We start from the raw sequence: 24,831 nt of genomic DNA on the forward strand, positions 1-24,831 counted from the left end.
AAACGTATGCAACATATTTCACTTGAATGATATTTTTAATGATAATCACATGCAATATTTTTAAGAAAATCAATTCCTTAAAAGTGCATTGCTTTCAAAATCTTTTTTTATTTCTTCCCGTGGTCACTTGTCAGTCGGATAAACGGGTAGTACCGAAATCGCGGAATTCGTTACGCCAGTGCGGGGGAAAAAAAGTGTATGTAAAACTGGCCGCAAAAGCAGCGAACGAAAAACAAAACTATTGTTGGCCATCTTGGCCTTTGATGGTTTCGTTCGACTTTTCTCTTGGCTATCCCGGCACTTGGTCTCGAGCCATCGTCGCCAACGGTCGCGCTCAACGGATAGCAGATTACACGCCACGGATTAAAGTGCCGATCCAAAGGATACAATTTGCTTTAGTTTTCGTTTGCTTGTAAACATGGCTGTTAGCACAACATACTGGAAGTTGGCCGTTAGTTTGAGTGTTTTCGGTTCGATTTGCCTGATAACGGTCACACACGGGGCGTATACTCGCGAAATTGTCAACGACAAGCTGCCGTTGCAGGAGAGGCGTAAGTAGAGTTGGCCAACAGACCCGAAATATATACCTATATATACATATACACAGATGTACATATATATATATGTATATTTAAAGAACAAAGATCAGTTTTGAAAAAGATAAAGCAAACTAAGTAGTAAATTTGAGTCTATATTTAAAGTTAACATGTATCGAAAGACCTAATTTTGGAAATCAAATGTATAAACCAAACCTTTCCTCGCAGCCTCGTGGCTGCAGACGTGCAAACGCTCTAATCCGAACGAGGACAAGTGCTTTCGGCAGCTCTTCGAGGGATGCTTTCCGGCACTAGCCGCTGGCATTCCGGAGATCGGAGTAAAGAGTTTTGAGCCCCTAAACATTGACCAGGTGTCGGTATCCAAGGGCAGCGGCAACCTGGTGCTATCCGGAGGATTTCAAGACCTGGTCATCCGAGGGCCGTCCAACGCGACTGTGCGACGAGCCAGGTAATTAAATATAACTCACAAATAGCACCAAATAGCTACTAACAAACACACTCATTTCGCTCCGTTACTCTCTAGCTTGGATCTGGAGCGGCGATTGCTAAATTTCGAGCTGGAACTTCCAAGGCTTAGGATCCGGGCGAAGTACAACCTGAAGGGAAATATCCTACTTTTGCCCCTTGTGGGCAGTGGAGACGTGGCTATGGCGCTGAAGAACGTACACACAACCGTGTACACAAGGATCTCTCTACGGAACGAGACACGCACGGGCGACGAGATCATCCATATCGATGAAATGAAGGTTGGCTTCGATGTAGGCGCCATGAGAATACACCTGAAGAATCTATTCAACGGAAACGAAATTCTCGCGGCATCGATTAACTCCTTTCTGAATCAAAACGGCAAGGAGGTGATAGCAGAGCTGCGTCCAGACCTGGAACTGGGACTGGCAGACATCTTTCATGGACTGTGGAACAATGTCTTCTCCAAGATGCCCACCAAACTGTGGCTGGTTTAGTGATCTTCAGGACCACGTCCGCCGTTTTTGTATTATATTTATAATTTATTTCGCTTTTAACTGTCTGCTTAATTTGTAGGCTACTGTTTGTACTACGATTAAATCAGTAAGATAGAAAAAAAATGGGCTTCACTAGATATTTTACATGGGAAGCAGATCATCGTAGCTAAAAGAAGCAAACAATTTATCCACGGAGGCCCTCAAAATGTCCACCAGCGCCTTGGTCATCAACGGACGCACTTCCTCGGCCAGTGCCTTCCAGTTCTCGTTGAGAAACTCGTTCATGCGATCACCCAAAGCTTTGTCCCCGTTGAAAAGGTTATCCAGATGAATGTGGACATCAGATAGCTCGTACTTGACCTTCACAGTGTTGATCTTCAAAAAGTTGGCTCCATTCTTTTTGTACTCCTGTCCAATCAGCTCGGTTCGCATGGTGATGTTAACTGCAGGAATATTACAAATAAATATATATAGACTGTAAAGACTTGACTCTTTTAGCTTACCGAGATCCACCTTACAGTGGCCATCGCCCAAAAGTGGCATCATCATAATTTTTCCCTAAAATAATATAACAGTTTTAGTTAAGTCAATTTAGTTTAAATTGTTGAAATGACAATATTCATACTTCTCTACTGACCTTAATGCTGTAGTCCGATTCCATATGCAGCTTTGGGAAGGTCAGAGACAAAATGAACTTGAGCTTTGAAGGCTCCAGACGCAGCTCATTGACCGTGTGCTTTGAGATGCCTGTGACTTTGACATTTCGGTACACTGAGTGCAAATATATGGCCCCGGAGTCCTGGTCCATCTTGACCTGAGGAACAACCAGCGGCTCCATGGCAGGTATATATAGCTCTGGTATACCTTCCATAAGCCTTGGACGTAGTTCCTCATAAGATTCTCGAACACAGGTGTCTAGGTCGGGTGCATTGCGATGGCATACCTTAAGAAAGGATGCTAAAAGGAAGAAACAACAATATAATTTTACTTTTTCATTATTCCGATTTAAATAATTGTTAAGTTTCAAAATATCACTATACTCACGCGATTGTTAGTAAAAATATAAGAAAGACAAATTGATTTACGTACGCAGCTGATCCGCCTTTTTCGCCGGAGGTTTGGCTGTTGTCCAGTCTATATGTAGTACTACTCCTAGCACCAAAAGCAAGCCCGTCAAAAAGTATTGGTTCATTTTGTGTTTCCTTGCGATCTCCTTGAAGCTCTGGCAGTGGTCACTGGCTTTCGGCTTCTGGTGGCTGCCCAGTTGTTCGATTTTCTTTTATAGCAACGTCTGGCATGGCCAAAAGCCGACTAATTCTCTGTTCTGCCGCATGTGCAATTTCCCGTGACATTGCAATCCTCAGCAAGTTTCATTTCAATTGACCAAGCCAAGCTATATACAGCTGTTTATTCAGAAATTAAGCGGTCTGTCTATATATATATATACATACATATATATATGTCATAAAATTATATAATCTACTGTGGATTGAATATATAGCAAGTATTGATATAGTAACATACACATCTGGAAATCAGATCAAATGCAAGTGCACTATTTCACGATACCGCGAACATAAATTAAGTCGTGTAAACACTTGGGTTTTCCAGTGAAAAAGCGTAGCTAGTAAAAAATAAGGTTTGTCATTTATTTCAATGTTCGTAACACATATTTCTAAACAAAAAAAAAAACGTTTCCAAATGAGAACATTAAAGATTCTATGAAACTAATAAAGCTAATTAATTGGATAAGCGGGCAATAACAAAAAATCGAAATACACATTTGTATGATTTCGAATGGAGAAATATTTATGCGGTTTGATTGAAATCAAATTAAAATGTATGGTCGACCAGAATGCACACTAATAGTGATCAATTTTCATTTCATTAACAAGTCTGTAACCCAAATGATTTATTAGTAAATTTTTAACAGTTTTCTGTATTAACTTACATGTTGTTAATCCTTTCTGCCTCTTCGATAGCGTTTATCGTGCGTAGAGAGTCAAATGGATCCGAGCTGGGTGAGCCAGAGCTTATAGCTAGGCGGTCCATCGCTGCGCTTAGCTCAAGCTTCGGAGGTGGTGTGCTTGAGGCTGACATCAACATCTGCAAGTTAATCTGAAATATCTCCTTCTTGATGTCGCAAAATTGTTGTAGAAGGACCGGGATGGACTCCTTGGTCTTAAAATATAAGTAATGCATGTGATCGATAGACTTGGGCAGATGTCTAGCCTCGCCCTCGTTATATAACTTGAAACGAGATTTTGCGAATTCCTCGGCGTCATTATTTAACTCTGATGGCGAAATTATCGCACCATTGCAGAGATATTTCTTATAAAATCGAGCGCTAAGAATTAAAAAATAAAAACGCTGCATTATACATATTGGTCTGGTCATTTGATATAAAAACCTTACCAATCGAATAGGTCTTTCTCGCAAACTTCTTTCCGTAGTTGATTGGTGGTTTTAACCATGTCCTTGGCTTCCCGCAAGCAGGCTTCCAAGAAAGACCTAATTGATTTTGCGCTTTGTATAATGAAATTATAATTGCGGTTAAGCTTCTCCCACTGTGCACTGCTGATAAGCTGGAAAAAAACACTGAATTACTACGGGATTAAGGAGTATAGTAAGAACTGCTACCTGGCGGGACGGAATCTTTGCTTGGGCTTCTTTTAGCAAGCTTGTTAGCTGATCATAGGCAAAGGAGATTATGATACGCTGCTTATCGATGCTGTCTATAAACGAGTTTTCCATCATTTCGTCTTCCAACGACAACGCTCGCTCGTTTATTCCTGACACGAGCATTTCGTATCTTGCTTGCTCTTTGGTTAGCACGTAGAGCATATCCAAGACAACACGTTTTTGCAGCCATCTTTCCTTCGTCTTAAATTTGTTAGCGATAAACTTTCGAGAAAGAATTGATAGAATGGGTTCAGGTATTTTGTAGTCACACTCTTTCTTGACCTGAAAGATGTACAACATCACAGGTGGATTGCTGCGCTTAGTCCACTTTCGTGAATCTTTGCTTGTGTCACTCCACTCCTCCACATACAGCTGCAAGGGCGTACTTTTAGGCGTAATCGTTTTGTGCGGATGGGAAGTGGGCAGCACGAAGTACAGTTCCTTTTCGTCCATTCCAGTGTCCAGGACAATCAACGCAATTAGATCCTTCATAGTCATCTCCGCAGAGACCGCATACTCAAGTCGTTCGCAGTTGTTAACAGCAAAAATAGTTAGCACATTCATATTGAGTATTTTGTCCAGGTCAGCGAAGACGACTGGAACGTTATTAGCTGCTAGTTGACCGCGTTCCTTGTAGTTTGAGTTTAACGGGCTTGCCAGCCATTTGGTGAACTGAGCAGCCCAGGGCCGCGACAGATGGTGCGTCTGTGGCAGTTCAAACTGATTCACGAAACGAGTGTTATCCTCCGGATCCTCTGTGATAGCAATGCATTTGGCGGGCTTTTTTATCAGATTGAGTATAATGTTTTTAAGGGTTTGATGGGGGATGAAGGGCAGCTCACCAGTGACCAGCTCATAGGCAATTACTCCGAAGGACCATAAATCCACGGTCGAGTTGTAAAAACCATTTTCCACCACTTCTGGGGCATAGTAATGTCGGGTGCCCACCACGCTCTGCACCATGGTCTGGTCGGGAGTTCCTCGGGCGAGTCCAAAATCGGTTAGCTTATAGATTTTTTTGCCATCAACTCCACGTTGGATTACTATATTGTCCGGCTTCAAATCGCGGTGGCAAATCCCACACTGCGAGTGCAGAAAATGTAGGGCCTTACGTAGGGCTCCCAGTATCTGCCGCACCTCGAACTCCGTCAGACCATTAGCATTCTCCGGGCTCTGCAGACGCTTCCTCACGTCTCCACCGTTACAGTATTCCAGCACAATAACAGGCAACTTGGCACTAAACATGCCATTCAGGTACTCCAAAAAGTCCGGATCCTCGATGTCCACGCCAGCCACAATATGGGGAAAGTTTTTAAACTGACGAGACCAGTTCAGCTCCTTGTTCCAACGCTCGCTGAGCTTGACTTGCTGATCGGCACTCAGGGCCCCCATCTCCTTTATGTGCTTGGTGGCTATGTGGAAAATAAATAAACACTTAAGACTGACGCTTAAAATATCTGCCATATCGGCTAACTCAGCCGAAAGGCTATAAGCGACATATCTAATGCGGAGACCACACCAAACGCGCAAAACTCGAGCCCTCTATCACTATCAGTGGACCACCCGGAAACGCATGCCTCAGCTCGGTTTCTGGGAATTGTTGGACAACAAACATGTTCATATGTATATGTATGTTGTTTTTATGGTTTTATTATTTGGATATATACAAAATACAACAAAAAATTTATTTATTTATGAGTAAGGCTGGAAAGGGGGAGGGTGTTTGGGGGCTGGTAATGTGTGTTTGCGAAAAAGAAAATCCTTAAAATATTTATATGTATATGTATATTAGTGTTAGCCCATAAGGTGTTTATAGCTCACCAATTTCACGGCCCGTTGTTCGGTTTCGCCAATGGATCACTAGGCCGAATCCGCCCTCTCCCAGATTCCGGCACCGCTCCCAGTTCCCAAAAGAGTGCATCTTGTTGTTTTCGTTAAGCTTTATTTTATTTACGGAGCTCATTCTTCCAAGAATCTGAATCCCTCCATGGCAATCGGAAAAGCAAAACACCACAGTGATCATACAAGATTTGCGATATTCGATTGCTTATACACTAGTCATCGTTCAGCAGCAATCGCGGTCACGAGAATTTTGTTTAGAGGAGCGCTCAGCTGCAGCCACTTTCAATTGGGATGCATACCTTTAAATAAACTGGACGAATTGGGATACCCAAAAACGTTTTTAATTGAAGCTTAGAAATGGTGGCTTAAAATGTCAACTGCTACTGAAGTCACCCTTCGGTCACTATTTGCTTCACTCGCCTCAATTTTTATCGATTAAGTTATCGCAACGAAGTGACATCGCTAATCAAACAGGTTGTAAACAAAACGCTGAAAAATAACTTTAGTTTAGTGAAAATAGTAATACTCCTGCATGCTTGAGCTAAGATGCGTTTCCACATGAAGAGCGGCAGCGAGGACAATGACATTGTGGCGGCCACAGCCACTGCCGAGCATATCCGCAAGTTTGTCTTCAGCGGATCACCCGCCGAGCGACTGGAGATCAAAATACCTGAGGTAATCCTTAGAACCAGGTGTTCGTGTAGTATCTAAAGTGTCCGCCTACAGCTGCTTCAGGGTGCCTACTCCTTCTACACATGGCCTTGCGCACCAATTTTAGCCCACTTCCTGTGGGAGCGCCGACAGACACTGGCGGGCAAGCGCATCCTGGAGCTGGGAAGCGGCACCGCCCTGCCCGGCATTCTGGCGGCCAAATGCCGCGCCCAAGTGGTACTTACTGACAACTGCATTCTGCCCAAGTCACTGGCCCATATCCGAAAGTCCTGCCTGGCCAATCAACTGCAGCCGGGCGTTGATATCGATGTGGTGGGCCTGAGTTGGGGCCTGCTGCTGAACAGCGTGTTCCGACTGCCGCCTCTGGACCTTATCATTGCAGCAGACTGCTTCTACGATCCCAGCGTGTTCGAGGATATCGTGGTCACAGTTGCTTTTCTGCTGGAGCGAAATGCCGGGGCCAAATTTATATTTACATACCAGGAGCGGAGCGCCGACTGGTCCATAGAGGCGCTGCTCAAGAAGTGGAAGCTGCAGGCTTTACCCATCAGCATGGAGGACATTGGCAAGGAGTCGGGAGTGGATCTGCTGGAGTTTATGGGCGGACACACTATTCATCTTCTGGAGATCACGCGCATCGAAAGCGATGGCTCAATAAATACAACATAACAATTATACAATTGGCTTTTTTTATGCTGAATGTCAAATCTCTCTTAGTTAATGTTCTACACGGGAATGCTCCCAAACATCAAATAAATATTTGCCTGTGGTAATCGCTTGAAATCAATGTTGGCCAAATATTTGGAAATATATGTTTAAAATTTAGCGCGTACCTATCAAAGTTTTCCACCCAGCACACTAATTCTAGGTTTTAGGGGATGCTAGAGTTGTGAGTAGCGGTCACACTGGCGCAACGACGCTGTTGGAAAACTGCGAAAATTATTATTTATTTACCTACCGCGAAACCAAGTAAATTCCGCTGCACAAAAGAGGCTCGAAGTGCTGGAAACGTAGTTAAGTTATTGTTCATTGTTGCTACATTACTTGGCATCCCGGAAAGACCCCGTCGGTGTGTCTTTGTCGAATAAGTGTGCGTGCTTCTGTGTTGTGCCGTGTGTAAGTGTTGGTACGTCGTCGCCTGCGAAAAATCGAAGTTATTGCATTGCGCAGCCCTTTCAAGCCGCTGTCCCTGGCCAGCTGTAAGTCCCGCAGCTCCTCGCCCAGTCCCCGCTCTACGGCGGTACTTGGATCACAATTCTGATGGTGAGTGTGCTAGTGCGTGTACCGGAATGCACTCGGATGCATCGCGATTTTGTTCCAGGGCGTCGCAATTTGTTTGTCGCTAAAATGGGCGATATGTGCTTCATCTGCGGCTCTCAAGTTGCAGCCACTGGAAATTGATAGCCGCTGCAACCATTGGCGGTTGGGTGGAACGGTAAACGACGGCATAATCCAGACACACAGCCCACAGGAGAAACATTTGTTGTTGCCTGCGGTATGATCCGTTAATTCGAACTTGAGAGCGTCGGTGTGCGTGAGAGCTTGAAAGAGCGAAATCAAGAGAGAGGAAGAAACAAAGCGCGGGCATATCCGAATTGAAAAATGCTCTACTCAAACGTGAGCACAGTAGGAGCGCATCAAAACAATATTAAAGAGACAGATGCATGAATAATAAATGGGAGTGATGGAAAATCCACGCCTGATTCAGTCGCAGGCTTTCGTGTGCGTGTGTCACCTTTTGTAGTGGTTGTGCGGGGGGTATTTGCCGTGCCCCTGATTAATTGACTGAAAAAATAACGCGCTATTCAGCGACATGATATCACCCATCCTGGGTGACAAGCCCACCAACCTTTTCCGAAAATCCAAATTTACACTCTCCTATTTCTGCTTCTGTTTGCCAAATAACTGCACTTAGAAAACGACAATCTAAATATGGCCGACCCATTTACTTTTTTCCGCCCCTCGAGCGAAACGGATGGATGATTCTGCTTCCTTGGCCATCGGTATTTCATAGACTATTAAGCTCAATTTTAAAACATCAGCTCGATGACTCCTGACATCCGGAATAGTTCTGCTTCATTGGAAGCTTGGCTAGTTTTTCTTTTAAGAAAAATTCGATTAAAGTAGCTTTTTTATACATATTTATCTTTTTGTTTCGCAGAATGCTGCTTGAGGCTGTTTGCGACTGAGACCATTGAGGAGAACCCGAGTAGCGTACGAAACACGACACAATGGCCGAGGACACAGAGTACAAGAAGTTGCCGGTGGAGGAGCGGTGTGTCCATAAACTATGGAAAGCCCGCGTCGATGGTTACGAGGAGGCCGCAAAGATCTTTCGCGAGCTGGATGACGAGAAGTCGCCGGAATGGTCTAAATTTGCAGGGCTCATAAAGAAGATGGTAGTGGACTCTAATGCTCTGGCCCAGGAAAAGGGTCTAGAAGCGGCCCTCATTTTTGTGGAGAACAGCGGGCTGGCGGGACGCACAGTAGGCGACGTGATGACAGGCATCGTTCAGAAGTGCATTGCGGCGCCAAAGACCAAAACCAAGGAGCTCTCCGTCCAAGTGGCTCTAATGTATGTGGAGATAGAGAAGCAGGAGGCCGTCGTCGAAGAGCTGGTTAAAGGTATGGAGGCCAAGAACCCTAAGATTGTGTCTGCCTGCGTGGCAGCCACCACACTGGCCCTCCGCGAGTTCGGACACAAGGTGATCGGCGTCAAGCCGTTAATTAAAAAGCTTGCTCCGCTAATGTCTGACCGAGACAAGACGGTCCGAGATGAGGGCAAGCAGCTGGCTGTTGAGATTTACCGTTGGATCGGAGCTGCAATGAAGGCACAGATCTCAACGCTACCACAGGTAACGCTAAAGGAGCTGGAGGATGAATTCGACAAACTCAAAGGTGAACGCGTTGAACCCTCCAGGTGTGTTCAAGGATTTCTCTCTATCATTGCCTAGCTAAACCGCTCTTACTTTTAGATATCTAAAGTCCCAGCAGGAAAAGCAAGCGAAGATCGCCGATGCTGCAGCGACCGAGGATGCATATAATGGTATGAAGCCCTCGATATTACAAAAGCAGTGAATTATTGATTTGATTTTGGTTTTCGTATGCAGAGGATGATGGCGAGGCTGGCGTTGAAGAAATCGATCCTATGGATCTTCTAGACCCCGTTGACATTCTCTCCAAAATGCCCAAGGACTTCTACGATAAGCTGGAGGAAAAGAAATGGACTCTGCGCAAAGAATCGTTGGAAGTCCTGGAGAAACTGCTCACTGACCACCCCAAGCTAGAGAATGGCGAGTATGGAGCGCTGGTAAGCGCTCTTAAAAAGGTTATAACCAAGGACTCCAACGTAGTCCTCGTTGCAATGGCCGGAAAATGTCTAGCCTTGCTAGCCAAAGGATTGGCAAAGCGATTCTCAAATTACGCATCCGTAAGTAACTCTCACCTTCTTCCAAATAACGTGTTTTCATATGTGTTCTTCTATTTCAGGCTTGTGTCCCATCCCTGTTGGAAAAATTTAAAGAGAAGAAACCTAATGTTGTGACAGCGCTGCGTGAAGCTATTGATGCCATATACGCCTCCACTTCTCTAGAGGCCCAGCAAGAGTCCATTGTAGAGTCCCTGTCCAACAAAAATCCAAGTGTTAAGTCCGAAACGGCCTTGTTTATTGCCCGTGCCCTAACCCGCACCCAACCAACCGCGCTAAACAAAAAGCTGCTTAAACTTCTGACCACCAGTCTAGTGAAAACGCTTAACGAACCAGATCCAACCGTACGCGACAGCAGCGCCGAAGCTCTTGGTACTTTAATAAAGCTAATGGGAGACAAAGCGGTGACTCCTTTGCTCGCCGACGTCGATCCACTCAAAATGGCCAAGATAAAGGAGTGCCAAGAAAAGGCGGAGATTAAAATAAAGGTTGCAGGTCCAAAGAAGGAGACACGACCTGCATCTGCACCGACTGCGAAAGCTGCTGCTCCGGCTAAGACAGTGGCTGGTAGTGTGGACCCTAAGCCAGTAACCCGACCGGCCACTACAGGGGCACGTAAGGTCTTGAAAAAACCGGCGACGGTTAGTGGAGGAGGAGCTACATCTGCCCCAACTGCAGCTCTTAAAGCGGGTGGAAAACCCCTAGCCACGGAACGCGAAATAACCCCCGAGGAATTGCAAGAAAAATCCGAAGAAATTCTGCCAGCCGAAATTCTTAATGGGCTGGTGGATTCCAACTGGAAGAACCGCCTTGCTGCTGTGGAACAGCTTCTGGGCGAAATAAGCGGTTTTGATGCAAAACAGGCTGGCATATCACAGATCCTGATCCGAACAATCAGTGGACGAAAGCCAGGCCTCAAAGAAATGAATTTCCAGGTACTCAAGTTTAAGCTAGACATAATCCGCAGTGTGGCTGAAAACTATCCACTGACCACGACAACCGTTGATCTGGTGATTAACGAAATAATCGAGAAGCTAGCAGACGCCAAGAATGGTGCAGCAGCTGCAGATGTTTTGTCTGCCTTTGCCGAAGCCACTAAACTGGAGTATGTTGTGGGCAAAGTATTGAGCTTTGCTTTTGAACAAAAATCGCCTAAAGTGCAATCAGAGGCCTTTAACTGGGTTAACAGGTCAATCATAGAATTCGGCTTCCAATTGCAGCCAAAGACACTTATTGAAGATGTACGAAAAGGCGTGCAGAGCACGAATCCAACGGTTCGTGCTTCCGCCATTCAAATGGTAGGCACCATGTCTATGTATATGGGCAAAGCTCTAATGATGTTCTTCGACAGCGAGAAGCCTGCACTAAAGTCCCAGATCCAGGTAGAGTTTGACAAGAATGTGGGCGAAAAACCACCCAAGCCTGTTAGAGGAGTTCAACGTAGCAGCGGTGGAACCGCTGGTAATTCCCCAGACAATGAGGACGATGATGGTGGGGCAGCCGGAGAAGAGGAGCCCATTAATATGGCTGATCTTCTACCACGCGTTGATATTGCTCCACAGATTACGGAGGCATTGCTGAAGGAGATGTCCGACAAGGACTGGAAAACTCGCAACGAGGGTCTGACTAAGCTGCAGGCTATTATTTCAGAGGCGCGGCTAATCAAACCCAGCATTGGCGACTTGGCTCCTGCTCTGGCCCACCGTCTGGTAGATTCCAATGCTAAGATTGCCCAAACGACACTTGCCATTTGCGAGCAGCTTGCCACAGCCATGGGGGCTGGTTGTCGAAATCACGTGCGGAACTTGTTCCCTGGCTTTTTACACGCTCTGGGTGATAACAAGAGTTTTGTAAGAGCCGCTGCCCTCAATTGCATCAATAGTTTTGGCGAAAAGGGCGGCTATAAGGAATTTTTTGAGAGCGAAATGATAGCCGATGCCCTGAAAGGAGGATCCCCAGCTCTAAAGACAGAATTGTGGGCTTGGCTGGCAGATAAGCTGCCTGGTCTTCCCCCCAAGTCAGTATCGAAGGAGGATATCCATTCAATGGTGCCGCACTTATATGCTCACATCTGCGATCGAAACGCCGATGTCCGGAAAAATGCCAACGAGGCGGTGTTGGGCATTATGATTCACCTTGGATTTGATGCAATGAACCGCGCTCTGGACAAACAGAAGCCCGCGTCCAAAAAGGATATACTTGCAGCACTCGAAAAAGCGCGTCCTAATCTTCCGGTAAAACCGCTGCCCAAAGGCAAGCATCAGGCTCCAATACCTGAGGAGCCGAAGCTAAAAACAGTGCGCGGCGGTGGAGCAGGTGGTGCGCCTGGAATCCAGAAGAGTGCTACAGCCCGGGTTGCCGGAGGACAAGACAAGCAGGTACCAGCGCGCAAAAAGGACGAAGATATCGACACATCGCCGCTACTGTGCGCCAACAGTGCTAAAAACCAGCGGCTGCTAGACGAGCAAAAAATGAAGGTACTAAAGTGGACTTTTGTAACCCCAAGAGAGGAATTCACCGAACTGTTACGCGACCAAATGATGACCGCAAACGTAAATAAAGCACTGATAGCCAACATGTTCCACGACGATTTTCGGTAAGTCCCTGTAGTGTCCCTTTCGCATTACCTAAATAATTACTTGAATTGCCCTGAAGCTACCACTTGAAAGTCATCGAGCAGTTGAGCGAAGATCTGGCTGGTAACAGTAAGGCGCTGGTGTGTAATCTGGACCTAATACTTAAATGGCTGACGCTGCGATTTTACGATACGAACCCTTCTGTGTTGATTAAGGGTCTCGAATATCTAGTACAGGTTTTCCAGGTACTCATTGACGAGGAATACATTCTGGCCGAGAACGAGGGAAGCAGTTTTGTCCCACATCTGCTTTTAAAGGCAAGTTCCAGATAGTAGGGGGTATTACAATTTTCTAAGCTTTCTTTTTCACACCCAGATCGGAGATCCAAAGGATGCTGTTCGAAATGGCGTACGCCGCGTTCTGCGGCAAGTAATATTGGTCTTCCCTTTCGTCAAGGTCTTTGGCTATGTGATGGAGGGTCTAAAATCGAAGAATGCCCGTCAGCGTACTGAGTGCCTTGACGAGTTAACCTTCCTAATTGAAAGCTATGGCATGAACATCTGTCCCCAATCGGCGGTGCGCGAGATTGCTCGCCAGATTTCCGACCGGGATAATTCCGTACGCAACGCAGCACTCAACTGCATCGTCCAGGTCTTCTTTTTGTCCGGGGAAAAGACTTACAAGATGATTGGCCATCTTAACGAAAAGGACCTCTCAATGCTAGATGAGCGCATCAAGCGAGCCAAAAAGACTAAGAAGCCCACGCCACCGCCATCTGTTGATGTGCCGGCACCTCAACGACATGACAGCATCGAAATCGAAGATGCTGAAGTGGGCAACGGTTGCGACGAGCTTCCACCACCAGATGAGGACGGGTAAGTGAGAAGGCTAGCTTAAAGTTTTGCGAGTGCCCTGTACAACCGAGGGTTGGAAACTGGTGTTGTCATTATTCTGGGATAGCAATAATAAAATAATCCACAAGACACGGACAAAATGTTGATGTGCGTCCTATGTATAATTTTAGTTGCCCAATTTAATGTGCGTGCCTATTAATCGAGAATTCGTAGTTATGGCTCTGTTTGGGAGTGAAAGCTTTTATTTTTGGATTTCTAAAACAAGCTGTAGTATTTATGTAAACTTTACACCACAATGTTATATAGTTAATCCTGAGGTAAAAAACATACGAAGACAAGGTAGGTTCGTTTCCTTTCGGTTAATTGTCTTCTACCGTTTGTGCAATTGTTTTGTACTTTCAAAAGATGCGGTAGTGGTTAGTAGTTTCCTCCCTCGGATGTACCAAAAGATGAGCATATTATTTTTATAAATTTCGGTTTGTTTCTGTTGATTTTCGTTATTATTTATATTTTATTAACTTAGTTTGCAGCGAGAACTAAATGCGCGTGGGCAGAACAACATGACAGATCGGAGCGCCACAAACGTGGTTGCCTACTTGAGCTCCCTGACTCGACAGGCGTAAAGTGGCTTTCTTTATACTTGTGTTGTTTAGTTTTTTTTGTGTTGCTTGCTGTTTGTAAAGTTGTCGTTGCTTTTTTTGTTCTTTGTTGTCCTTCTATGTGTATGCGGTTTAATTGGGTTCGAATTTATTTCACATTTTCTTTTGTTTCGATTATCTAGAACTTTCGACCAGGCACCTTCGTCACAGCTGCTTCTACTCCAGCAACAGCTTCAACAGTTACAACAGCAGGCCCAGCAACAGAAGCCCAGCGGACCATTCGGCTTGGACTCGCAGGTAATCAGCGAGATCGAAAAAGATTGGGTCCGAGTGGACCAAATGGAGCAGAAGCCGCTACTGAACGTAGATATCTCATCGCTGGACGAGCCTATTAAGGTGAGGCCCACGCGGGCCGGCATTCACTACCCGCAGGAGAAGTTCGATCGGCTGATTTCTCGACAACACTATATGCAGCAGACTTTAACGACGTCCCCGTCATCCACGGCTGGAATGACCAGTGGAGTCTCCCCGTATCGCAGTCCTATGCGCTTGCAGCACCAGCAGCCTCAACAGCAGCTGGAGAACAATATACCAAAGTAAGTGCTCCATCTGCCTATCCCACACATCCGCTGTTTAACGTTTCTTTTTTATACTAACAGTTTGGCGGATGTTTTGCCAAAGCACGATCCGCAGCTGGTAAAAGTTATAAAAGGTGTAAGCAGCACGGACACTCTAAAGGCGCGCGCGGCTATTAACGAGCTTGCCGCCATCATCGAGGCTCCAGAGAAGCAGGCTGTGCTGCGCGACTATGAAGAAATATTTATTCAGAATGTGCTTGCACAGTTTAAGGTATAATAAACTTTATTATATAGTTATCTTCAGAATCTTAATATATTGTTTTCTTTTGTTTCTTTTTATCAGAATCTCTCACAAATACCATCGGCTCAATCCGTAGTTGTTTACCAGCCGCTATTATCCATTCTGTATACATTTTTCCATGCCAACATTCTGGGCAAAACGCTGAGCGTGGCCTGCATCAAAAATCTAATGTCGGCGCTGTTGAACCTTATGGCTGATCCGAAGTTGGCCGTGGGTGATGATAGTCAGTATAACAAGGTTATTAATGGCATATGTCTAAAAGTGTTGGACAAGGTAGATTTTACGAATTTAAACTGGTAAGATTATTGATATTACTATTTATTAAACCATATTAATTGAATATAAAACTTCGTAGTGCTTTGATACGCCTATTACGGGAGACTTGTCCGGAGGCAAAGCTGCCGAAGTTTACAGACCTGCTGATGAAGTGCATATGGCGCAACGTTAAGATGCTACCCGAACGAAGCAACGAGCTGAACTATGACGCCGTAATTCTCGAGGTGCACGAGTTCATGCTCGCGCTGCCTAGCACTTGGTGGCAAAACCGACCGTCGGACACTCCAATGCGCACGATTAAGACCATTCTGCATAACATGGCAAAGGTGAAGGGGAATGCTATTCTGCAGCATCTCAACCAGATTCCAACACACTCGGAGCTACATACTTATTTGATACGCATTCTCAAGGTGGAAATTCTTAAAAAAAAATTTTATAATAATGCTCAAATACAAAATAAACGCTATTTTTTTATAGAATTTCCAAAAGGATGGCTCTGCTTCAGGAATTGGTGCCTCCCCCCAGAGGGCCAAGGAGATTGCCTCCAAGCGAATTTCGCACCAAACACATGATACAGTATCACAGATCTTTAAGCTGATCTCAGATAGAGATACCAAACAGCAAGGTCTGCAGAAACTTTACGACTTTAAGGTTTGTTTTCAAAAAATATTTCAATTGATTATTGAGGCACCTTAGGCAATACTTCTAAACATTTTAGCAACAAAATCCTGATATCGATCTAAGTACCTTTCTGCAAGGCTCCAGTGCCCCATTTCACAAGTACATCGAGGAGGGTTTAGCCGAGATTGAGAGGAATCAGAACGCTGGATCCACACAGGATAATCGGACGGGTAAGAGCGTCACACAGATCGGCTAACGCCCAATTTGTTATACTAACGTATACTAACTATACTGTTTAAATCCGACGAACTGCAGCAGCTACTCGTTCTTATCTCACAGATGTCAACTACCAGAACAACGGTCCCGATCCCGATTTCTGGATGGACCGCCTGCAGTATCATATGACCGGAGGGGCCGCCAAGCTAGCATCTGCACGTTCAGCAGACGATGGATCCCATATGCTGGACAATAAGGTGGTTGACGAGAACCTCTGCCTGAACGGAATGAACGCGCAAAAGGCGTCGCTCATTAAGCGAGAAGTGAGTAGGCTAAACGAAAAAATAAACAACCATTAACTGGGGTATTTCAATCAGAAGCGGGACATGTCACCAAATCGCTTGCAGCATCTCCAGGCAAAGCTGGCTCAAATCAAGAAAGAGAATCATGCCCAATAAACTGTGCGCTTCCCGTAGCTAAAAAAAACCTTAGCTATAGACAAGCGGCAGCTTAAAATTATACGAAAAAAGAGACCCCTCAAAACACACTGATCGAGCAAGTCCTCGTAAACTACATAAATCATTTATTATTTAACATAGTTGTATGCTTACGGATCGGCACATATATATTCACGGTAATAATGTGTGGTAACAGAAGCAGCAGTGAGTGTCGAAAGCAGGTTAACAACAGTAACAATAATTAACAGATTACACTATTACTATGTCTCCTCCAACTATGTATTGTAATTTTACTAATAACAAACGATCGGTCTATGTATTAGCACTGAGTTGTGTTTCGTATGCGATTCAATAAGATTCGATTGGCTGAGTTGAGATTAAAGTGGCGACTGTGACTGAGACCGGGTTCCATTAGACAGCTTGTTAGTTTATGCCTACGCTATTTTGTTTGAATTGTCAGTAAAAGCAGTAGCATGTTAAAGGTTTGTGTATACTTGAAAGGTCATTGTTTTTGCAACACGCGCCTACTAGGATCGATTCTTGTTATTATTATGTCTGGTTATGTTTTCAACACTCTCAACACCCCTCAAATTGTTTCAAGCCAAGCGTTGGGCTCAGTGCGCGCTAAAAACTCTAATTTATACTCATATTAGCTAACCGTAGTTCTTACCAAATAGCACTTACCCCTTAACCATTTTTTAGTTTAAGACCCATTCAGTTTTACCCGCACATACACACTTATTTCGATGCCGAGAGCACGCATTACACGCAGGATAACATACACAGTAGAAACGCAGCGTATTTTTGTAACATCCTCATGAACTATATGCGAAAATAAATGTTATATTTATAAATTAACGAATTGAGTTAATCGGCCACTGGCACGACAATGTCCTCCGTAATCTCTGTGAGCAGCTCCTCCTCTCCATCCTCTCCTCCCTTGCTGGTTTTGGCGTAACGTGAGGAAATGGTGGCCACACGAATTGCCGCCTTGAAACCAACCCGGGCCTTCATTTTGGCCAACTTGGCCTTCCAGTTCTCGTCGCGGGAGGGCAGGTCGTTCAGGTACTCATTCATTTCCTCTTTCTTTGGATCGACGATCGCCAGCACCGACATACACCCGTCTACAGTTCCCAAAACTATAGCGCGTCCATCTTTGCTGCTTTTGATCGCCGTAAGCTCAGCCTGCAGCCGGTAGTTGGCTATCATTTCAGTGTCCGCGGTGCGAAATACGCGTATGGTCTTGCGGCCGCTATGGTAATAAGCCACGTACTCGTCGTTCTCCGTGAAGATGCAGATCACCGAGAACACGCCCTCGGCCACCTTGGGTATAAAGGTTTTAACTGTTGTGCCTTTGCGCAGTTCCAACATTTCCAGTCCGCCGCGGGTGGGGGCATATAATCCACACTTGCCGTCTCGCGTAATGCTACCGCCCCACTTGGCAATGGAGCGGACGTGCTTCTTCGTCTTGATGTCCATGACGCTGCCCTTCTCGCTACTGATCACGGCCACCTGGTTGGCCTTGTGCGGCATCGGGACTAGTGAAATGACCTCCTTAATGGAACAGCCCTTCAACAGGACTTTGGAAACAAATGCTCCATTTGTGGCGCTGTAGACGCCCAGGCAATCCTTGTTGGACTTATCCACCGTAACCACCACAATGTATGCGTTGTCGGCTGTTATAACCGATTGACGAAAAGGCATGCCCGTGATCATCCGTATGGGGAATTCGAATCGGAAAAAGATGGAGCCCTCTGCAATAATGTACTCGTGTAAGTTTTTTTTTTTTTACTTTTAAACCAAATAAGTATCAAAGACTAACTCACCAGGCACGGACCGCATAGTCGTTATCGCCGTAAGCCGGTTGGCTTCATCCGCCGAGCCTCCAGCAGCTGCTGCAAGGATATCCCGCTGATTTATGTTCGGCACAGACACGGTGAGAACCTTATAGCCGTAGTCCATAAGGGTGATTTGCTGAATTCCTGGTTGGTCGTCCCTAAAAACTACCTGCTCGGACACACGGTTCCACACTAAAAACTTGCCAGTCTCCGAGGAGATAATATAGCGCCCATCCGGGGTGATCTCGGCATGTGTGACGATGGCGCCCAACGGACTGTCGGCCAGCTTGGCCAGAAGGCGACCGGATCGGGTCTCCCAAACACCCACGCAACTGCGAGTGACGGTCACGGCCATATCAACCTCCGACAGGCTGATGTCGTCAATTTGCAATTCGTGACGGTCGATGACGTGGACCTTTTCGAAAATATTGTTGATGTTCCACACCTTTACGGAACGATCAATGGAGGATGTGACCAGGTTGTTCCAGTTGCCGATGGTCAGCGGCTCCAGTTGAATAATACGTCCAAAGTGGGCATCCAGTACCTTTGCCAACTGACCAGACTGTAGGCACCACACATACAGGTTCTTACGCACTCCGGCAACGGCATAATCCAATTTGGAGCTAACCATGATCGAGTTAGACTGCATTATGCGAGTGGTAATATTGCGCACTCCGTGCGGTAGGGCCAGGTACAGGGCGCCCTCCCGTAAACGGCACTCTTCCGCCGCATCCTTATCCTTGCTGCCAAAGTCCCAGATTACGAAACCCTTGCCAGCCGTCCCCAGAAGCATGCGATCATGTTGATCAAGCCGTAACTGCAGCAACATCTCCTTGTCATCGTTCTCGAAACGCGGCAAGCTCTCTACCAAAGTCCAACATATGTCCCCAGTAACCTCATCTTCAATGAAGTCGAACACAGAGACCTCAAAGTTCTCTTCGTTGGCACATCCATAGGCCCGAGTCCTAGCTTTGTTCATCACCATGGCGCTAAAGAGCAGCTGACAGTTGGAGTAGTGGCCACCCCGACACGAGTCCAGTCTTAGACGCATGTCGTTGATGGAGCCAGACCAGAAAACTACGTTGTAATCCGCAGGATTGAAGAACTCCATAGCTAAATAAATAGACGTACATTGTGTTATCAGATTTCGATTAAATTCCTTAGTAGTCATGATATATTTTACTTACTTAAGATCTCCCAATCTTTATTTTCGCCGGGAACATCAAACGTATCTACAAGATTGCCGCGCGTATCAAATTGGGCCCACCGAAGCTTGCAGGTGATAAACAAACTTAAATCGAAAAGAATTAGTGAGTTGCAATATTCACTTAATGCTTTCTTAAACTTACTTTTGATTTAGTAGATAGAGGCCGCTTACTGGTCCATGGGACTCTTCGAATGGACTGTTAATCACCACAAACTCGCTGGAGAGCATGTTGAGCAGAACCGTCTGGTTGTTGTTCGAGTAGGCGGCAGCCCACTTGTTATCTGGACTCAGGACCAATTGCTGCATAATGCCCTCGATGCCGGGATTAACGTCACGCGTCAGGTCCGAAGTAGAGAGGTCGAAGGTGATGAAGTGCGTGGATATGGATACCATGTAGCGCATGTCGCTAGTCAAGCAAAAAGCAAACACCGCGAACTGGTGGCCCTCCAGGGAATACTATAATTAAAAGGGTTCTTATTATCAAGTTTAACTGCTATTTAAAGACTGAGGCACCTACTTTAAGTGGCCCACCTGGCGTGTGCAGGCAATGATTCACCGGAATAAGAGCGCAGTCCTTGGGGCCACTCCGATCGCAAGCTCGTAACAGCATTTTGATATTGGGATTACCGCCGATCTCGGGAAGAAGACGACCGACCAGCTGCGGTGCCAGCATGTTGGGATAGATGGCCAGAATGGCGCCACCTAGACGCAGTGCATCGGAAACCAGCATAAGTTCTCGCTTGGCTTCCTTGTCGTCGGTGTTGCTGGAGGCATCCTCGAAATCCGCCAGCACCGCCTGCAGTGGACAGCTGGAAAGCTTGGCGTGCAGCCAGTCGTAGTTGAAGAGGACGTGCTCGAACAAATCTTTAAACCGTCGCGAGCGTACAAAGTGAAACGGCAGCTCACCAAACTAATAGAGATCGAATTTTTATATAATAGAGATATGCATATGGCCGAGCTCACCTTGCGCAGATTGTAGCGCTTGGATAGTCCATCTTTGCTGCTGAAGACCAACGGCTGGATGGGCACCTTACGATCCGCCGATCCCTCTTTGTCCGCCAATCCGAACCTGTGCCGCTGTATCTCTGTAAACTTAAACGGTTTCGGCACCCCACCGCCCCAAATGCCAAGATAGTAATCTGCAATCATGGAGTGAAAGTAAATGGCCATGTTCATGTTCTTAAAGTAGCGTTCCTTGGCGGTGTCCCGGAACTGCCGGTGATACCAGTTCATCACATTTACACCGTCCGCCTCGCGTTCGCTCAAATAGTTGGGCAAGTCGTTGCGGATACGGGTCCAGAGAAGTGGCGGAATACGCCGCGTCGGTGGCAAATGATATTGGTAGACATCGTCCAGCACCTTGTCGTCCAGCGAAATGAGATCCTCCAGCTCGCTCTCGGAAAGTCCCGATTTGGAGGCGGTTATGTAGGCTAGAGCATGGAAAACCAGTATACGACCGTGTTGTTTCTCTACCCGTTCGAACAGCAGCATAATGGAATCCATCACAGTGTTGGCCAGGTGCGTCTCCTGGGGACGTGTGTAGCTTCGCCAACGGCAGATTTCGGCGAAAACTAGCTTAACAAAAATTGGCAAGGAGCACTTGCTAATGGCATTAGCCACCAGGCGCCACTGGTAATTGTTAAGATCCCGGCACGCCGTCTTCATCCACATCTTGATCACGTTCATTGCCAAGTCCTCGCCCAGTGCTGTGACCTCGATAAAGTTCTCCTCCACATCGATCATCTTGCACAAGACATGGTATTCGTGGGAAACCGTCGGATTTGCCGGTTCGTTGGCGCATGAGATGATTATCTGGAATCAGTCGGAATCGGATATATATGCAAGGACATTGGGATTGGGTGGATACCACGCGAGGATCGCCTCATGCAGAACGGCTTCCTTGCGATGTCGTTTTGGGTGAGGTGCCTGCAAATGTTCTGGTGGCGGTTTCTAGTGATTTTGCTTAGCACGCACAGGTCAAGCAATTGGAAAAACTTACTCAGTTTCCCATCTGAGTTGGGGCATGCGGTTTCATGCAATGTATATACAGGGCGTATGAGTAATGATGATGCTGGGGTTTAAACAGGGTATTTAAAGATAAAAGATTCGAAGCTCACTGCACATTTTCAACTCTAATTTTGAAAATCCAATAAATTTTAATATTTTGGCAGTTCTTTCGCAGAAAAATATATAATTTTTATCTTTTTGTGAAGAATTTATATATACAGCAAATGATTTTACCATTTTTGTTCCTAACAATATACAAAATAGTTTAATCTATCAAGGGCTTAGGTGCTCAATAAGTGGAAATTAAAAATGTCATGCATAATTATATACAGTGTCAGGAGAATAGGAATTTAACTTCCATTAAAAATTTTCGAATATCATGCACTAAGAATAAACGCATAGAGATTTTTTATTTACAAAAGTATTCAGACTATCATGCACAAAGAAGAAAGGAAGGAAAACAAGGAAGTGAACTTGGAGTGGCGTTCACAACCAGGGCTCACCTTACAGTGCGGGGGCAGACGCGTGGGTATCCATGATACCTTATTCGAGTCTTGGGTGCCTGTCAGCTGGTCGACTGAGTCGAGGTAGATGGTGAGCGGCTGGGTGGGGCTGGCGTAAGTTAGTAATTGCTTAAAGTGTGCTGTTAAGGGAACAAGATCATCGGGTATGTTCTCGAAGGGTAGCATGTAGTTGTAAGAGATCTAATTGGATTAGGGGAGTGTGTGTGTGTGTGTTTCGGAGTAAGAGGTTAGAAGGGTTAGTATCGAGTTTGGATGCTAGCTGGTACTGGATGGACTTCACCTGCTGACAAATGGAGATAAGGGTGGCCGTCAAGGCACTGGAGTCCGGCGTGGTGCCCAAGAAGCGGATGACATTGATGGGCCGGACGTGGGCGAACCACTCGGTGGCCACGAGGGAAACACTCTTGGAGAGCAGGGAGGTTTTGCCGCAGCCTCCGTCGCCGAAAAGGACAAGTGGCTTATCTGAATCCCCCAGCATGTAGCGCTTGATACGTTCGCAACTTTCCTCGCGCCCGTAGAATATCTTGACCGAATTGTTGCAAGCGTGCAGATGCTGAAGGATCTCAGTTACTATCTGCCCCTGTGCACTGGAGTCTTCTTTGCGCATCGCCCTATCCACCAGTTTCACTACGTTCTTATAGAAGTGAGAGATGAAATGATTCAGGTACTCCTCGTGCGTCTCAATGTCCAGTCCCTCCCGTCCGATCCATTCCACCGTGTATCTGCAAAGTGCCCCCCAATCCCCACATCAGAACGAATTAGCATCCATATCATTCTCCTCCTTCCGCCGGCTTGGGCTCTCGTTTCATGCCTTACTTCTGTGCGTTAACGGCCTCGATCTTGGCCGGCAACCGGACGTCTCTCAGGTCACTCAGCAACTTGGCCGACTCGGTGTCCAGGCTGCGGTTGATGATGTCCACGAACAGAGAGGCCTTTTTCAGGTTCTGCAGATTAATGTTGTTGATGTACCTCACATAGGACAGACAGTGGTTCTTTGTGTTCTTGACGTTCAATATTCCGTTGATCACCTCCCGCTCCGTCACTAAACGCGGACCAATGTTTGTTCAGCTACCACTACGTTTGCTACTTACTACTCACCCGACATGAAATAGTTGTGGACATCCTCCTTGGACATCTTGTTACTGGCCCCCAAGGAGGCAGCTGCCTTGCGCAGCAGCTTCTGCATCTTGTTCAGAGTGTCCCACCACACAGCCTGATCCTCCGCCTGCAGCTTGGGAACGCGCTGGAGAACGGAGTCGTATATAATCGGTTACTTCCTAACAAATCGATTGAGCTTAGGAAAAACTACATTATGGTGCCTATTGAGAATTTACACACTAATGACTAGTAAAAAAGAACCTAGCGTTCTCTAATAGGACTATTACTTACGAAAGTCCTTAAGAATGTTTGTATTAAATAGGCAAAACTTTAACAGTTCACTTTAATTTATTAAGACTGCTCACTCGACTTCACCACAATTAATAAAATACTTACTATTTTTTCACTAGAAAACTAACCTTGTTGTTGAAATTAATTAAAATCGATGAGATGGGCTGCAGCACCGAGATGGGTGGCACTGCGTTGCTGTCCTTTTTGTACCACAGATCGAGGATGGCACGGTCCACTCCCATCGATGTGAGTTCTTCGCAGATTAGGGCCAATTCAGAGGACACTATGTAAGTGGGAATGGGCCGATAGCCGTACTTCTGACCCAGAAACACGATAAAGTTCGGTCCCATCGAGAGCCGCTGACAGTTTTTAATCTCGCGCATGCAGAGCTCCGTGGTCATGTGATCGTCAGTGGCCTCATCTCGCACACCCCAACGCATGTCGACCACCTGAAATTCTAGGCCATGCTTCTCGCGACAGTAGTCCTTGATCCGTGGATAGCACTTGGCCATCAGTGTGTTCCGCTCCATTGTGGTGTCTGTGAAAATACGGATTGCATAACAATTTCACACTTCCCCGCCAAACAGCCACACATGGGCAAAGGTTACTAGGTTGTCGGACCTACCCGTGAACGTGGAGCTGGTAAAGATGCGCACGATTTTCGAGCTAACCGGCGGCAGGGACTCCAGCGAGCCCAGGAATATGGAGTCTATCGTGCGGTCATCCATATTGGTGCTATCCTTAACTACGCCGAGTGCCGCAAGTGCAGCTCTGCGATTCCGTTCCGCAGCCTTTGAAATCCAATACGTGTCTGCGCCATAGCGGAGACCCAGAAACTGGCGTAAAGTCGCTGCTGTTTGATCGATAATCCGGATACGTGGCGCATTTGACAGTCGCCTAGTTGACGGTTGTTTTTGAGTTCAGCACGACTGACGGGCACGCGGCATTTCCCTCAAAAAAGGGGGACCAAGCGGAGGAGTTTCTCTCGGTAAGCCACCTGTTGCTTCCGCCTGGATTGGAAAGCCATCGCTTTGCTTTATGGATGTCAGACGCCTGATTGATGTCTGGGCCTCTGGCTTTGACATACAACAAGTGTTTTCAAGTGCTCAGGCCCATCCCCCAAAGGCGGTAAGCTTGCGTGCCTGACTTTCATTCAAGTCCGATCCGGGATTTCAGGTGTGGGCGTTGGTTCGCGATTGCTGCAACTTTCAAAGTCACCTGGGATGGCGAATGCAGAATGGTGCC

At 46.2% G+C, this 24,831-nt stretch overlaps 6 protein-coding genes and 1 long non-coding RNA gene across 13 annotated transcripts; 3 read left to right on the plus strand and 4 right to left on the minus strand.

Annotated features, from left to right (window-relative positions):
* Window positions 1-299: 299 nt before the first annotated feature.
* Window positions 300-1,634, plus strand: Jhbp4 (Juvenile hormone binding protein 4). Its single transcript, NM_142261.3, has 3 exons — window positions 300-551; window positions 765-1,005; window positions 1,081-1,634. The coding sequence occupies exons 1-3, from the start codon at window positions 419-421 to the stop codon at window positions 1,517-1,519; spliced, it is 813 nt and encodes a 270-aa protein (NP_650518.1). The 5' UTR covers window positions 300-418; the 3' UTR covers window positions 1,520-1,634.
* On the minus strand, window positions 1,549-2,932 carry Jhbp5 (Juvenile hormone binding protein 5). 3 transcript variants are annotated; one of them, NM_001275693.1, is made up of 4 exons: window positions 2,609-2,932; window positions 2,157-2,476; window positions 2,023-2,077; window positions 1,549-1,962 (listed from the first exon to the last, which is right to left on the minus strand). In NM_001275693.1, the coding sequence occupies exons 1-4, from the start codon at window positions 2,709-2,711 to the stop codon at window positions 1,661-1,663; spliced, it is 780 nt and encodes a 259-aa protein (NP_001262622.1). In that variant the 5' UTR covers window positions 2,712-2,932; the 3' UTR covers window positions 1,549-1,660. The 3 variants fall into 3 exon arrangements, with proteins under 3 accessions (NP_001262622.1, NP_650519.1, NP_001303466.1); NM_142262.2 differs by having other exon boundaries at window positions 2,609-2,773; NM_001316537.1 differs by having other exon boundaries at window positions 2,145-2,476; window positions 2,609-2,773.
* A 216-nt stretch (window positions 2,933-3,148) lies between these two features.
* IKKbeta (I-kappaB kinase beta) lies at window positions 3,149-6,223 on the minus strand. The gene is made up of 5 exons (NM_080012.4): window positions 6,023-6,223; window positions 4,160-5,613; window positions 3,935-4,104; window positions 3,471-3,866; window positions 3,149-3,415 (listed from the first exon to the last, which is right to left on the minus strand). The coding sequence occupies exons 1-5, from the start codon at window positions 6,120-6,122 to the stop codon at window positions 3,382-3,384; spliced, it is 2,154 nt and encodes a 717-aa protein (NP_524751.3). The 5' UTR covers window positions 6,123-6,223; the 3' UTR covers window positions 3,149-3,381.
* On the minus strand, window positions 5,833-6,223 carry lncRNA:CR45212 (long non-coding RNA:CR45212). Its single transcript, NR_125173.1, has 2 exons — window positions 6,023-6,223; window positions 5,833-5,962 (listed from the first exon to the last, which is right to left on the minus strand). It is a non-coding gene; the product is annotated as a long non-coding RNA:CR45212 (long non-coding RNA).
* A 248-nt stretch (window positions 6,224-6,471) lies between these two features.
* On the plus strand, window positions 6,472-7,495 carry CG5013 (uncharacterized protein). The gene is made up of 2 exons (NM_142263.4): window positions 6,472-6,718; window positions 6,770-7,495. The coding sequence occupies exons 1-2, from the start codon at window positions 6,590-6,592 to the stop codon at window positions 7,382-7,384; spliced, it is 744 nt and encodes a 247-aa protein (NP_650520.1). The 5' UTR covers window positions 6,472-6,589; the 3' UTR covers window positions 7,385-7,495.
* A 107-nt stretch (window positions 7,496-7,602) lies between these two features.
* On the plus strand, window positions 7,603-17,477 carry msps (mini spindles). Of its 5 annotated transcripts, none has more exons than NM_001260200.2 (16): window positions 7,603-7,978; window positions 8,877-9,635; window positions 9,691-9,761; window positions 9,826-10,145; window positions 10,205-12,738; window positions 12,798-13,035; window positions 13,094-13,593; window positions 14,096-14,191; window positions 14,354-14,767; window positions 14,831-15,020; window positions 15,093-15,346; window positions 15,406-15,736; window positions 15,804-15,977; window positions 16,045-16,177; window positions 16,263-16,486; window positions 16,541-17,477. In NM_001260200.2, exons 2-16 carry the CDS (start codon window positions 8,947-8,949, stop codon window positions 16,619-16,621), a joined length of 6,249 nt encoding a protein of 2,082 aa, NP_001247129.1. In that variant the 5' UTR covers window positions 7,603-7,978; window positions 8,877-8,946; the 3' UTR covers window positions 16,622-17,477. The 5 variants fall into 5 exon arrangements, with proteins under 5 accessions (NP_001247129.1, NP_001247130.1, NP_001163627.1 ...); NM_001260201.2 differs by having other exon boundaries at window positions 16,287-16,486; NM_001170156.2 differs by lacking the exon at window positions 14,096-14,191.
* On the minus strand, window positions 17,391-24,396 carry CG10185 (uncharacterized protein). The gene is made up of 12 exons (NM_142264.3): window positions 24,212-24,396; window positions 23,715-24,124; window positions 23,296-23,440; window positions 23,014-23,239; window positions 22,478-22,919; window positions 22,177-22,377; window positions 20,630-21,478; window positions 20,184-20,576; window positions 19,809-20,122; window positions 19,647-19,750; window positions 18,448-19,572; window positions 17,391-18,375 (listed from the first exon to the last, which is right to left on the minus strand). Exons 1-12 carry the CDS (start codon window positions 24,312-24,314, stop codon window positions 17,489-17,491), a joined length of 5,199 nt encoding a protein of 1,732 aa, NP_650521.1. The 5' UTR covers window positions 24,315-24,396; the 3' UTR covers window positions 17,391-17,488.
* Between the last annotated feature and the right edge of the window lie 435 nt (window positions 24,397-24,831).

Source organism: Drosophila melanogaster, chromosome 3R, assembly GCF_000001215.4.
Source record: "Drosophila melanogaster chromosome 3R".
In the NCBI taxonomy this organism is placed as follows: domain Eukaryota; kingdom Metazoa; phylum Arthropoda; class Insecta; order Diptera; family Drosophilidae; genus Drosophila; species Drosophila melanogaster.

What these genes read in the sequence shown, in the direction of transcription:
- Jhbp4 (NM_142261.3), top strand. Translation starts at nt 419, where the DNA reads ATGGCTGTTAGCACAACATACTGGAAGTTGGCCGTTAGTTTGAGTGTT. An exon ending in GCTGCCGTTGCAGGAGAGGC is followed by an intron (nt 552 to 764) that starts GTAAGTAGAGTT and finishes CTTTCCTCGCAG; the next exon opens with CCTCGTGGCTGCAGACGTGC. An exon ending in GCGACTGTGCGACGAGCCAG is followed by an intron (nt 1,006 to 1,080) that starts GTAATTAAATAT and finishes GTTACTCTCTAG; the next exon opens with CTTGGATCTGGAGCGGCGAT.
- Jhbp5 (NM_001316537.1), bottom strand. Translation starts at nt 2,711, where the DNA reads ATGAACCAATACTTTTTGACGGGCTTGCTTTTGGTGCTAGGAGTAGTA. An exon ending in GAAAAAGGCGGATCAGCTGC is followed by an intron (nt 2,477 to 2,608) that starts GTACGTAAATCA and finishes TCTTCCTTTTAG; the next exon opens with CATCCTTTCTTAAGGTATGC. An exon ending in CCACTGTAAGGTGGATCTCG is followed by an intron (nt 1,963 to 2,022) that starts GTAAGCTAAAAG and finishes ATATTCCTGCAG; the next exon opens with TTAACATCACCATGCGAACC.
- IKKbeta (NM_080012.4), bottom strand. Translation starts at nt 6,122, where the DNA reads ATGCACTCTTTTGGGAACTGGGAGCGGTGCCGGAATCTGGGAGAGGGC. An exon ending in AACAACGGGCCGTGAAATTG is followed by an intron (nt 5,614 to 6,022) that starts GTGAGCTATAAA and finishes TTTTCCACATAG; the next exon opens with CCACCAAGCACATAAAGGAG. An exon ending in GAGAAAGACCTATTCGATTG is followed by an intron (nt 3,867 to 3,934) that starts GTAAGGTTTTTA and finishes TTTAATTCTTAG; the next exon opens with CGCTCGATTTTATAAGAAAT.
- CG5013 (NM_142263.4), top strand. Translation starts at nt 6,590, where the DNA reads ATGCGTTTCCACATGAAGAGCGGCAGCGAGGACAATGACATTGTGGCG. An exon ending in TGGAGATCAAAATACCTGAG is followed by an intron (nt 6,719 to 6,769) that starts GTAATCCTTAGA and finishes GTCCGCCTACAG; the next exon opens with CTGCTTCAGGGTGCCTACTC.
- msps (NM_001260200.2), top strand. Translation starts at nt 8,947, where the DNA reads ATGGCCGAGGACACAGAGTACAAGAAGTTGCCGGTGGAGGAGCGGTGT. An exon ending in AGCTCCCTGACTCGACAGGC is followed by an intron (nt 14,192 to 14,353) that starts GTAAAGTGGCTT and finishes TCGATTATCTAG; the next exon opens with AACTTTCGACCAGGCACCTT. An exon ending in CACACAGGATAATCGGACGG is followed by an intron (nt 16,178 to 16,262) that starts GTAAGAGCGTCA and finishes GACGAACTGCAG; the next exon opens with CAGCTACTCGTTCTTATCTC.
- CG10185 (NM_142264.3), bottom strand. Translation starts at nt 24,314, where the DNA reads ATGGATGACCGCACGATAGACTCCATATTCCTGGGCTCGCTGGAGTCC. An exon ending in AGCGCTACAATCTGCGCAAG is followed by an intron (nt 20,577 to 20,629) that starts GTGAGCTCGGCC and finishes GATCTCTATTAG; the next exon opens with TTTGGTGAGCTGCCGTTTCA. An exon ending in CGCCAGGTGGGCCACTTAAA is followed by an intron (nt 20,123 to 20,183) that starts GTAGGTGCCTCA and finishes TTTTAATTATAG; the next exon opens with TATTCCCTGGAGGGCCACCA.